Source organism: Drosophila subobscura, chromosome J (genome assembly GCF_008121235.1).
Source record: "Drosophila subobscura isolate 14011-0131.10 chromosome J, UCBerk_Dsub_1.0, whole genome shotgun sequence".
Classification (NCBI taxonomy): domain Eukaryota; kingdom Metazoa; phylum Arthropoda; class Insecta; order Diptera; family Drosophilidae; genus Drosophila; species Drosophila subobscura.
In genome coordinates this window covers 8,313,818-8,327,287 of record NC_048532.1, presented here as the reverse complement: position 1 = coordinate 8,327,287, position 13,470 = coordinate 8,313,818, and the positions used below count along the sequence as shown (strand labels likewise).

The following is a 13,470-nucleotide window of genomic DNA, read 5'->3' as shown; positions in this document are numbered from 1 at the left end:
GAATTTTCTTTGTAGAGAAGGTTAAACTGTACTTAAAGTGTATCTCATGGATGTGATTTAAAGGGGAGGAGGCATCACCTTTCCTTTACAATTCTGCTTGCCAATGCGTGACTGCATATAAATTCCCAAAAAACCGTTTTTTCATGTCAATTATTTTTCCTCCCAATCAAATGACTAAAAATCTAATTTTCATCCAATTGCATTAAATTTCCATGCGAATCAAATTCAATTCTCTTCTGTTTTCTGTCTGCAACTTCAATTTGACCCACAAATGGCCGCAAAGCCGCGGGCTGACATGAGCGACGTCCGTTGAGAATGTTTTTGCTTGTTTAAATCTTTTTTGTTCTGGATCAATTAGAAAGCAGCGTTGCACCCAACCCACCCACCCCTGGGGATGCAAATGGATTTGTGGTTGGGTGCAAAAGTTTGCCAAAAAAAAAGGAAGGAGAACGCACCCTTAACCCCTTTTGCTGCACTATTTGCACAGAGAGAGAGGAAGAAATATTTCGCTTCATTTTCAGCTTTGCATTTCACGGGAATTTCCCCAGTTGAACTTTCGGTATGGGTTTCGCTCTGCTTTTCTTCTACGTTTCCCTACATTTCCCCGCTGCCTGCCTGCCCCCTTGGGTGGTATGCATATTTCAGCGTTTTCGCTCGAATAAAATAATGTTTTTTGGCAAATTTTCAAAAATGTATCACAATGGCAGCAGCGGCAGAGGGGATTGGGAATGAGAATGGGAAAGGAAAGCCTTTTGTTTGTTGCATACAAATTTTATAGATTTTCAACGCCTTCCTACGAGTGCCAAAATATCCTGAAGCCGAGTTCCTCCTGGCAGGGACTACCATCTCTCTGTCCCACTCTGGCGCACATGTGTGGCATTTTAAGTGAAAAACGCCATCGTCATGGCTGTCGTCCACATGCCAATGTCTCTCAGTGTCGCCCTCTTGGGGCATGCCTCTCCTGCTGCCACCTATCCGAAGCCATAGCCATAGCCATAGCCATAGCTTTTGCCGTATCTATTGTGTGAGCCAAGCAGCAGCAGCATTCAATAACTTCGAATGGCAGCTATTTTCAGATGGAATTTCAATAAAAATACTTTTGCCCATAGTCATCCACAGATTATGTGAAGGGAAAATACCATAAGGAGTAACTTGACCATATTTTCAACCAGATACTCATATGCTTCTTCCATTCTCTCTCTCTTCTTTTGCAGTACGGTCAGCGTGTGCCAACGGCAGCCTCACCGAGCAACACCAACTCGAGCAGCTCCTCGAACACCGGCTCCCAGAGCGGCACACTGAGCACCAGCCTGAGCAACACGACAAATACCAACACGAACATGGGTCCCAACGGCACCGTTCAGAACCAGAACCAGCAGGGCGGCGAGCAGTTGTCAAAGACAAATCTCTATATACGCGGACTGCAGCAAGGCACAACCGACAAGGATCTAGTTAATATGTGTGCACAGTGAGTACATATACAAACACACACCCTATCCATATCTATAAGCAATCTATGTATACGGATGTCCACTCCCAAAAAGAAGCCTCTTCAAATCAGATATGAATGCAATCAAGCATCTCCTGCATTCCTGCAACCTGCATGCCCTGTGGTCCTGTCTCTTGTCTCTGCGGTCTACCTGTCATATTAAATTGTATTATCATAGAAGATGGTATATGGTCCCCCCTCAGGCTGTGGCCCCTGGGCGTGCAGGCTGGCCATTATGCAAATTCAATTTAATTGTTTTTGTGGCGCTCTGGGCAGCAGCAGGCAGCAGCAGCCAGCGATTTAATGGCTCTTTGAGGCGGAAAGGCCTTTGACAAAAAGTTTTATGGACTCTCTGCTGCTATGATCGATGAACGAGGGAACTATTGGGGGTGTTCTTTAGAACGTCAAATGTAGATGATAGGGGTACTTCGATAGTGCGAGAAATTTTACATTTTAGGGATATTTTTGCAGTTAGTGTATGACACAAATGAAGCGTTGACTCAAGCAGAAATCAGACGGTTCATTTTCCATTTGTTTTAGCCAAGATATTAGTATTTTTCCCATCTTCACACTATTTGCGAAATTATTGCCATCTTTAGGCATGGCACACATGTCTTCCCATAATTTATGTGCAGCTTCTTTTCTTAAGATATTCCTCCATCTCCACACAATAAATTTCCAAATTGTAGCTTTGAGATGAGGCTTAAATTTTTTTTGGAGCCACATCAAGCATACGAAATGCCATCCATCCGGAACCGAAATGTTGTATGTGACGGACTATTGATTGAGAACCCTCTCTCACTTTCGCACTCTCTGTGAGAAGGAATCCTAAATCCATATCAAAACCGCACCACGCAGACCACTCCACCCCACGTCATCCCTTCTGCTAATGAGGGGCTAAGCCTCAGTCCCTTCCGCTTGACTGCGTCACCCCCAAAATGCCATCAAAGCCACCCTCCCTTCTGGTCTCTTGCGGATGGTCGGTCGAGGCCCAAAAAGTAACCCCCGAAAAATGATAGCCTGCTCCCCCCGTACTTCCCAGCTCCCCCCCGCCCATTAGAAGTTTCTGCAAACTAAACAAAATCCACTAATTAGTGCGCACGCTTCATCAATGGCCGCAAAACAAACAAACGAAAAAAATTGAATGTTTTCCGGGTGGAGAATGAAGGTGGGGAAACCACCAGCAAAGGAGAAATCAGTGAGGCGATGGTGCAGCGGTGCGGTGGGGAAATAAACGTATTATTATGTGTGTGGTATTACGCATACGCAGCGTGCCCCCCGCCTTTCACAAGTGCCTCCACCCCCGTACCACTTAATTATGGGTCAACATCAACGAATGAACGAAACGAAACGGGCGAATGCCATTTCCATTTCGCATTTTCTTTTCATGCATAAAAAATAAGTTATTAGTGGCGTCACAGAAGCATAAAAAACTAATGGAAAAGCATCGCAGAAAGAGTCTCGGGAATGGCAGGAGGCAGGAGCAGGAGCAGGTTCCTTGGTAATAAGTCAAGTAATTAAATAGAAGGTTAATTTGTTTTGCCAGCTCTTTTCCACGGGGTAGCAAAAGTGCAGACTCCTCTCTCTCTGCAGCTCTGCAGGCAATCAAAATAAGCGGCTTATTAAAGAAGGAGGAGGCAAAGGCAAAGGCAAAGGGAAAGCCGAGGCTCGAGGCTTTAATGTTATTATAACTATGTATTTATAAGGGGGAGAGCTTCAATCGGTTGGAGCGGTGGCAGGGGAGTTGTAACTAAGAAGATATCGATTTAATTCCAAGCCAGTCCACTGGGGAGGGCAGGCAATCAGGCAGCAAGCGCTCTGACAGGCAGTCAGGCTGGATGGCTGTCAGGCAGAAATGGAGCGCCACAGGACACACGGACTAAGTCAATTATGGGGCAAGAATAAATGAGCAATTCAAAGGGGTACGCCCCAGTACGGGATACGTAAAGGGTTCGTTCGTTCGGCAGAGGTGAAAATGGGATACAGATAGTCATTGCCTACTTTCGAGCGCCTCGAGCATAAAAATTGCATTTTAATGGGACTTTAATTACTTATGCGAAAGGTACAACATGCCACGTGCCACAAGACAACAGACACGCAGAGCGAGAGATACATGAATGTGTTTATAATCTGATTATCCCACTCGTTGTCCCCCCCCTTAAACGGTTGACTCGACTACACATAACTCCACACCTTCTAATTCATTTTTGTTCTCTTTTGTTTACGACTTTGCAGATATGGAACCATTATATCAACCAAGGCGATTTTAGATAAAACAACAAACAAATGTAAAGGTATTTTTTTCTTCACCATTCTCATCATTATTTTATTTATGTGTGTTTTTCGTATATGTATTATTAGTATGTGTTTATGTACCCAAAAAAATACCTATCAAAATACTACAAAACAAACCAAAAAAATAAAAGAAATAATTTACAATTTCATTGAAATATTATTTAATTTCTGATTATTTATGGGAGGGGGAATGCTGAATACCTATCAGAGAATTTAGAGAATGAAAATATAAACGAAGAATGTAAATCCTCATTCAGCATTTCCACTTCCATTAAGTTCTTCTTACTTATTTTTCTTATTATTATTTTAAAACATTGTCAAATATTATTGCTTGTTCGTTATACGAAAATATAAATTTCAACATTATTGTATCCTCTGTATAGATATTATTTAGAAATGATTTCAACATACCAAACATTCGATTGGAAATATTCCGATTATATTCACTTGATTTTCCTTCTTCTCCATATGAGTTTTATGAGTTTGATTTATTCTTCTCATTTCGCAATCGTGTCATTCATGCATTCCACTCTATATATACATAGATATTGTATACTAAATACTCAATCAAGTATTACCAGTAGTATTATCTACTGCTACAGATGCACCCCAAACTACTACTGCTAATGATAATGATAATGATAATGACTATAATGATACTCTATACATACAATAAAATAACCGATAACTGAACAAGCTGTAAAAATTGTACAACTATGAGAGGCTTTCACTGTCGATGTGTGTGTGCGTGTATTAATATAAATATCGATTTTATTTCAGTATCTTTTTAATATTTTCAAATTATAATTCGTTGTTTAAAATATTGATTTAGTATTTCTAGCGTTTATTTGAGATTTTCAAACGAGTTTTTAGTATTTTTCTATTAGTTATTTAAAAAAAAAATCTCTTTAAATAATTTAATTGGATTTGTTTTGTAGTATTTATTTTGTATTTACTTGAATTGAAACCAAATTAATTATTAATTCAATTTTCACCCGTTTTTTCTTCTCTTTCTTTTGCTCTTGCTCAACAAATATTTTGTTTTTGTTTCGATTTTGTTTTCGTTGCACGTGACCCCCAATGCCCATTTTTTCTCGTATTTATTTGATCGGTTCTTGATTGAAATCCGTTTTAAATTTTCAATTTGTGTGCGAAAAAAAAACCGATTGGAAATCTAAATAAACACCACACACTCTCTATCTCTCTCTGTCTCTCTCTTTGTATATTTTATATATATATTTATACATGCAATTGAAAAAAAATATATAAAAATAAATAAAAAATTCCCCCAAACCCACCCGACACCCGCAACAACACACAAAAAACAAAAATACAACAACAACAAAAAACAAAAAACAACGAAAAACAAAAACAAAATATGCTTTTTTGCAGGTTACGGCTTCGTCGACTTCGAGCAGCCAGCCTTCGCCGAGTGCGCCGTCAAGGGACTGCAGGGGAAGGGCGTGCAAGCTCAGATGGCCAAAGTGGGTATCTGGGTGCTTCATAGGCCGGCCATTGTACGTTTGTTTGCATGCAAGTAATACTCACCCCCCACACACCGCCCAGAAAGAAGATCCCCATCCCCAGCCCAAGCCCAAATCCTAGAACCTACCTGAGAAACCCCCCACTCCAGTTGAATCTCTCATCACTCCCCACGCCTAACCCCAGCTCATTCATTTCGTTTATTGTACTGACCACGCCTCCACCAGCTGCCTTCTACTTAAGTTTTCTCTAAGTTTCTCTTTAGATTTCTCCTTTTTGGTTCATGGTTTTTGATGAGTTATTTTATTCTTCTTCTGGAAAAGAAATTAGACTCCTTCCAAAGCGTGGAAATGCCAGTACAAATCTATTTTTTTGAATTAAATGTGTATTCTTTTGATTTTTTATTATTTTTGTGTATCATTTCCACCCAGAAACCCAACCCAAAGTCCCTTCCCGTCCAAGACCAAGACCAAACCCCAATCCCCTAGCCCATCCCCCTAGTTCGTAGTGTTGTTTCAAGACTCTCTTTGTATAACCGTTTGTCGTATACCAAAAACCACACATACTCGTACTTATCCTCCATTATAACCAAAATAGAGACTACAAACAATTTGTTTAGTATTTAAAAAGAAACCTCAAAAATCAAAATTCTAGAACTTAATGCTCCTTTTTGTTGGTTTTTCATTTTCGCTAGAGGTAGTTCCATTGGATACAAAAATCGATAAATGCCTAGACTTAGTGTACATTCGATATATTCGATTGAGAATTAATGCATTTATTAATGGCATTCCATTAGTTATGAAGCAGAAAGTCATCAAATAAATAATCCTTCTCTTTAATCTTCCTTTAGCAGTTGCAAAAAAATACAATTGAATTATAGAATATGATACAGAATTTCCCCCTCAATAGTGTCCATAAGTGAGAGATTTGTTTGGTAAATTAATTGCATTAAGCATTATAGTACAGGTATTTAATTGTAATTATAGCGTATAATAATCTCATGCTCATTAGGTATACAAAGCATACATATACATAAATACATACACATACTCGTACGTATGGTATAAATTCGTAGCAAATCATAGGAATCCTCCATGAAGACATTTGATAGGTGTAGCTTTATGTATATAATACAGCCCTACCCTTTCGTATAATCCATCAAGTTAGTCATAAAGAAAGTACGGAATAATCTTTTGTTCTCATTACATTTTGAAGTACATTTTTAGACATTTATCACCCCTTAGAGTAAAAGTAGAACACCAAAGATTATAAAAGAAACAGATAGAAACAGATGTGAAGTGATTGAGATGATAAGGAAGACTTAAAGTAAATTTCTTATTATATCAGGATGTGTTCTATAATCTTTGGTTGTACTTTATAAGGACATGAACCTATACTTTTGATAATTGCCTTATTTCCATCCATTTTGGTTGACATTTCAAGATAGCTTTAAAGAAAACTTATCTTAAAACTTAAGTAAAATATTCATCTATCTTTAGCATATAATTTTTATTAGTTTCATTAATTGTAGTTTAGTTCCTAAACATCTGGGTAAATCTGGTTAGATACTAGCAGAAAAAAAACACTCATTGATTTAAGTAGAGAAAATCTCCCATCCAATCGGCAACATCTTCATTTTCCACTTGTAACAAACATGCCTCAAAACAATAATTAGCAGCCACTTAACAGAGGCTTATTGCTGGATGCTGGAATCTGCTGAAAATCTGTTGGAATCCGTATACTTATCCGTATCGAAAGCTTTTTGGCAATTAACTGTTGCATATATTAAATCTTCTGTGAAACAAATCAAAAAGTTATGTCCGTTGAAAAAGAGCTTACCCACTCTTCCTTCTCCCACTCTGGGGTCAGGCATTAAATGCTCATTAAAAACATGGCCAGAACATGGCTAAAATAAGTAGCTTTTGTAATCGAGAGGCCGAACACACACACAAACACATGTATTTGCGTATTAATTTGCGTAGGCCTTAAACCGTTTGGTAAGCCATAGAAAAACCATAGAAAACCACAAAAAACAAACACACAAATAGAAACAAGTAAAAACATATTTACATATAGCGTATCTCTCTCTCTATCTTTATCTCTCTTCTAATACATCATATATACATATATATCTCTATATATATTTGATTAAAAATATATATTCCACATAACTAAATATATATTCAACTGTATAAACTGTATACTCGTGTATTTTGAAGTTATAGCCAGCCAAAAAAAAAGTATATAACCACCAACCAACCTGTACTACTACTCCAACTACTACTACTACTACTCCATCTACCACTCGTACTGCAACCTGCTCTTGAAACAGTTGTGTTGTTGTGTTGAGTTTTGAGTACGCAAATTGCTACAAACCTGTGCCGGCCAAAATATCAAATCAAACCAAATACCAATCTTAACTCTAAGTATAAACGAACAAACAGAATCTCATTTAAAACCCTAAGACATACTTTATACTAAATCAGCTGATCAGGTATTTAACTTAGTTAAGCCATTTTTAATCAATTTCCTGCCATACTCTATGCAAGGAGGGAACACCAGATCTACCAGATATTCAGGGGGGATTCTATTTTTTTTTTTGTCATAGGTCTATGGATGCTCTCTCAAAGAGAGCTCCTGTATTTTGTGTTTTAAGATAAGTCTGTGAGGCAATTCATAAACACACAAAAATACATTCTCATAGCAGTCAGGCACACTTACCACACAGATACACACACACACTCACGCACACTAACACACACTCAGACAACAGACAAGATAAAGAGTTCGACAACACAGAAACATTTTTGGAAAGAAATTTGAATTTTTACTAATGACAAAATCTCTCTATGTTCTTAATCTCTCTCTCTACTCCCCTCTCTCTCTCTCTTTTACAAATAAACACACACACAAACATATACATGTGCACACACACACCTACACCCAACACACCAATGTACACCAATGCTTAATGCCAATTGCTTTTGTGTAACGTTTAACCATTTGTGTCCAACGACAAACAAATCAAAACAAATCCAAACTTTAAAACTGATTCAATTCGATTGATCCTTCAACCAACAACAATCTCCTGTGTGTTGATCTCTGACCCGAAATCCACATACAACAACCACACAGCAACAGGAACAGGATCCCACAAATTTGTATATTGCAAATTTGCCGCCCCACTTCAAAGAAACTGATCTGGAGTCAATGCTATCGAAATACGGACAAGTTGTTTCGACCAGAATATTGCGTGATCAGCAAATGAACTCAAAGGGTAAGCAATACTTCGAAATATCCAACATCTATTTATTTATATGGATTATTTTTTACAGGCGTTGGCTTTGCCCGCATGGAGAGTCGCGAGAAGTGCGAGCAAATTATTCAGATGTTCAATGGTAACACAATACCGGGTGCCAAAGATCCACTATTGGTGAAGTTCGCCGATGGCGGACCCAAAAAGAAGAATCTCTTCAAGACCCCCGATCCGAATGCCCGTGCGTGGCGCGATGTCTCCGCCGAGGGCATACCCGTCACCTATGACCCGAGCATGCAGCAGAACGGTGTCAGCGTCAATGTGGGCACACCCATTGGTGTGCCGTACTCGCGATTTGGTGCCCCCCAGGTGGGTGGCTATCCAGTGGCTGGGTCCCAGTGGATACCCGGCTATATGATGACCCAGCCGATCACTCAGGTAGATGATCAGGTGAGTAACTGAATGGGTTTTCAATGGAATCGGTCCTGTATAGTTAATCTCTCTTTCTCGTAGTACATGCAAATGGCTGCCGCTCCGCAGTTGGGCGTCACCTCATACAAACCGGAGGCTGTCAATCAGGTGCAACCCCGCGGCATTTCGATGATGGTCAGTGGCGACACGGCCGTGCCATATGGAACGATGATGCCACAGTTGGCCACCCTGCAGATTGGCAACTCTGTAAGCAAATCGATCGATGCCCCCATGACCCCCCTTAACTCTTTCTATTGAATACATTTGTGTGTGTGTGTGCAGCCACACACAGATATACAACATATATGTATACGATATATATGGCTGATATCTGTTTGAATTGAAAAGAAAGAAAGAGAATTTTCTCCACTTTGCACACTGGATGCGGCTGAGGCCGTGTTTGTGTGTGCCCCCGAATGATAAATCTTCAATAATTTGATATTTAATTTGTACTCTTTCTATTCTTTTCTTTTATTCCTTTCTCTTGTTTTTATTTGAAATGTGTTTTTTGCTTTCTTCTTGGTTTGTTCTATATACATTTTTCCGTTTTGTTTCTTTTCGGTTTTCTTTTATAGAACTTTTCTCCATCGTTACAGTATATTAGTCCAACTTATCCATATTATGCACCACCAACTATTATACCAACAATGCCAATGACAGATTCCGAACAGGCTAGCACAGCTGCATCACCCGACGAGGCATACACACAGTATCCACATCAAGCCGCTCCCAAATAGGTCTTCGCGAGGTGAGTGATGTCTCTCTCTTCTCTCCCAGTCTTTGTCTCTGAATCTCTGTCTCACTCTGTCTCTTTTCCCTGTCTCTGTGGCCAACGCTCTCTGCTCTCTGTGCATCTCTGCCTCTGAGTTTCTTCAAAATCTCTTTGCCCCATCCCACCAACTCCATGAAGTTCTCAAGAGACGAGTTTTACCCCACCATCAAAAACTGATTTAGTTGCCATACCATTATTCCATTTTTGGGTTGTAGAACACCACACGATACTCGATACTCTCTTGCGTTTACCAACACTCTTTTGCATGTGCGCCGTTTGCTCTTAGAGCTTAGATCTCTCTCGCTCTGTCTCTTAACCCAAACCCAGAACCCACCACCCAATCACCAAATATCCAACGTAGATGATCATAAATCACTCGCCTCCTCATTTCATTTGCTTTCAATTCAGAGCTTCTTTCCAAACCAGAAACCTCTCCCAAGGATTCAACGTTTCACAACACTTGAACACTCTTGCCAACACTGCTCACACACGCATACACACACTCAAACTCCCACATGAACCAAACACACACACTGACAATCATCGGCTTCATGTGTTTTTGAGTGCTGCCTGTTGTTGCTTGCCTGTTTGCTTCAGATATCTGTTCATTCACCACCAACCAAACGATCAATCAATCAATTAATACTATTTTTCAATCATTTCAATCAAATAATTCTAAAACCAATGTAATTTACTTGTTTATTTTCTTTCTTTCTGCTGCTTTCTTAATGATACAACAAACAAAATCAAAAACCTACAAATGACAATCGACAACATCATTTCTCTTTTCTCTCTCTTTTTCTCTCTCATATATTTAGTATAGTTACTAAGCAGTCTAATCACTGGTAATCCATACTAGGTAAATATCATCCATTTTCAGCATGAGTCCCTACACTCCATGGCCGAAAGATACCCTCAACCACTCCCAATACCCTGATTTATAACTACAACTAATGTACCATTATATCTGAATACTAATGAAAGTTTCGTTCACTCTAGCTATAATCTACTAGTACCCCATTTGAGTACTACATAAATTGGACGAGTGAGAGAGCATGCCCCAGAGCAATAGGAGGAGGAACATCAAACACTACAACAACAGAAGCAGCAACAGATCGGATATAGAAGATAACCACCACATGAACAACAGACAGATCGAACATCCAGAAGCAGATAAATCAGACAACCAACAACAAAACAATGCAGTTCACTAAAATAAATGTTTAAAAAGAGATACAGAAAACATTAGAGAAACCGAAAGCGAAAGCTAAGAAAAAGAAAATTATGTATAAATAAGTGAGGTTTAGGAGGATGAAGTTTAGGAGATACATGAATTGAGATACATGTAAGCCAGGAGAGAAGAATGTGCATAGAGTGCATAAAGAGAGAGAGAAGAGGGCAAAGCAAAGCAGAGCAAAGCAACGCTTCCATGCATAAAGAAAAAGAAAGAAGCGAGTAAAAAGTGAAGGAAAGCAAAGACTAAACTTAAATAATAGAAAATAGTTATACACTAAATAAATAACAGCAAAGATCCGCAGAGAACAGCAAAGGAAACAGCAAAGTTGCTTAACAACAGAGAAAATTAAAGAGAACAACAAACTAGAGGCAGTCGAAAATATTTACAAAAAGAGAACTGCTACAAAAAAAAAATCGATGTAAGAAAGGAGAGGAATGAAAAGAAGAGGAGAATATAGGAGAAGAAGTCAAACGGGGGCAAAGTAATGGATAGCTTGAGAAACATCTGCAAGAAAATCCAAAAGCAGATTCTAGTTAAGGTCTAGTTTCGTTAAGTGAAAGAGAAAGATTTCAAATTGCATGGGGATCGATACCCCGGGAGAGGATCCGATCGACGAAAATGTTAAAATAGAAAAAGAAAGAATACAAAAAATATATAAACATATTTTGCTAATTTTGAGCTAGCAAAAAAAACCTAAGCAGAGAGAAATTTGTGAAATGAAATGATGGAAAGAGGAAGCAACCGAAACCCAAAACAAAACAAAACAAAAAATAAATGTGTGTGCAATGTATGTTAAAGAAAATTAAAAGTAAACGAAGAAACAGAAAATAATAAAAAGAAAACCCCAAAAGCAGTTTGTTCATCAGAACAAACAAGATCAGAACAACAAAAAAGAAACCCTAAATCTTAAGTCGAACTGCAGAAAATCTAGAGAAAAAACTAAGCAAGCAAAAGCAAAAGATGGGAAAACTTTTTACCTTAGAGGCAACATTTTGATTGTTTTTGTGGCCTGCTACAAGGAAAAGTGTAGGAGAAGGAGATCCCCTACATTAAATGTTTTGTTCTGTTTGTCTAATTTGTAATATTTATTTTGTATTTTGTTGAGCAGTGTTGAACAGCACAAAGCAGAAGCAGAAGAAGAGAAAGCAGAAAGAGAAATATAAGAAGCAGTTAGCGTAGTTAGCGACAAAAGCATGGTAAGATCAGATCTTTTGTTTCTTTTTACCTATTTCCCCACAAATGAAAATGCAATTGTATAAAGCAAAGATCCAAAAACAAAAGAAAGCAAAACGAAAATAACTTTAAAATGAAAAAAAAAAAATGTCTATCTCCCTTTTTGACATTCATTTTGTGCTATCCAAGCAGTCAAAGAAGAAGACGAAACATAAGTTTAACGTTTAAAAACAAAAGAGAGGATGAAAAAAGAGTCCCCCCAAGTGGGGCGAAAACTAGACTTAAGACTTAGCAAAAAAACAAAAAGTAAAACTAAAAAAAAACTAAAAGAATATAAGAAACTTGCAGTAAGCAGAAGATTCAGTAGCTCTAGAGATCTAAAAACAATTGAGAATAAGCGAAAACGAAAGAAAACGATAAAGAAAGAGTGGAAGTAGATGTAAAAGTAGAAGTGGAAGTGAAAGTGAAAGTAAGAAAGTAAAGAGTGGAGGAGGAAGAGATAAATCTTGTACTAGTTTTTAGCATATTTTTTGTGCTCATCAGTCGATTTAATGAATGAATTTTTTGTAGCTGTCTACAGTTTTTTACGTTTAACTGTTTTTTAGACATATTACTGAAGGTAAAAACCAAGTTAGGTATAGTATATTTTTCTGCAGAATGCAAGAGAAGAGAATGGAAGGAAATGATGGCAAAGGAGATAAATGGATGATTAGCAAGGAAACCAAGAGGCAAACACTTTATAAAAGGGAATAGCAAAACCAACCAACAGAACACACAAAAATTAGCAAAAAACAAAACACGGAAAATAAATTTGAAATTGTAGAACTGTAGTTTAGATTTGAGAAAGAGAAGGAGAAGTAAGGAAAGGCGGAAGATAGAACGATGAGAGAATGATCGAGTTGGGTTTTTTTGAAGAGTTAGCCAGAGTTAGGATCAACAACCGAAAGAGAAGCAGAACAGATATAAAAAAAAAAGATTAATGTTTACAGAAGAAAAAAACAGGAAGGAGAAGCAGCAGTAAGAAAGAAGAACTACGTTTAGTGAAACTTAGTTAATAAGCGAGGATTTCTTTAGTCTTGTAAGCGTCTCTTAAGTAGATTTTGGAGAATGTAGAATGGAGATTGGAAAGTGGAGGAGCAAGTTTTGAATTTAAATTGAACACTTTTTTTAGAGCCTAGCCTATATTTATTTTCTTGAAACACCAACATATGGACACAGACACACTAACACACATACACATAAACGCAGACGCTGACGCAGACAGACATCCATTGTATTTGTGATTTTTTCGATTT

At 38.2% G+C, this 13,470-nt stretch overlaps 1 protein-coding gene across 1 annotated transcript in view; it reads left to right on the top strand.

The window, feature by feature from the left end:
- The window catches only part of LOC117894387 (protein alan shepard), a 135,916-nt gene extending 122,446 nt beyond the window's left edge, over positions 1 to 13,470 (top strand). Inside the window, 8 exon segments of the mRNA XM_034801393.1 lie at positions 1,215 to 1,468; positions 3,725 to 3,783; positions 5,177 to 5,268; positions 8,402 to 8,543; positions 8,602 to 9,200; positions 9,590 to 9,741; positions 10,584 to 10,624; positions 10,765 to 13,470. Coding sequence (XP_034657284.1) covers positions 1,215 to 1,468; positions 3,725 to 3,783; positions 5,177 to 5,268; positions 8,402 to 8,543; positions 8,602 to 9,200; positions 9,590 to 9,730 — 1,287 coding nt within the window. The 3' untranslated portion in view covers positions 9,731 to 9,741; positions 10,584 to 10,624; positions 10,765 to 13,470.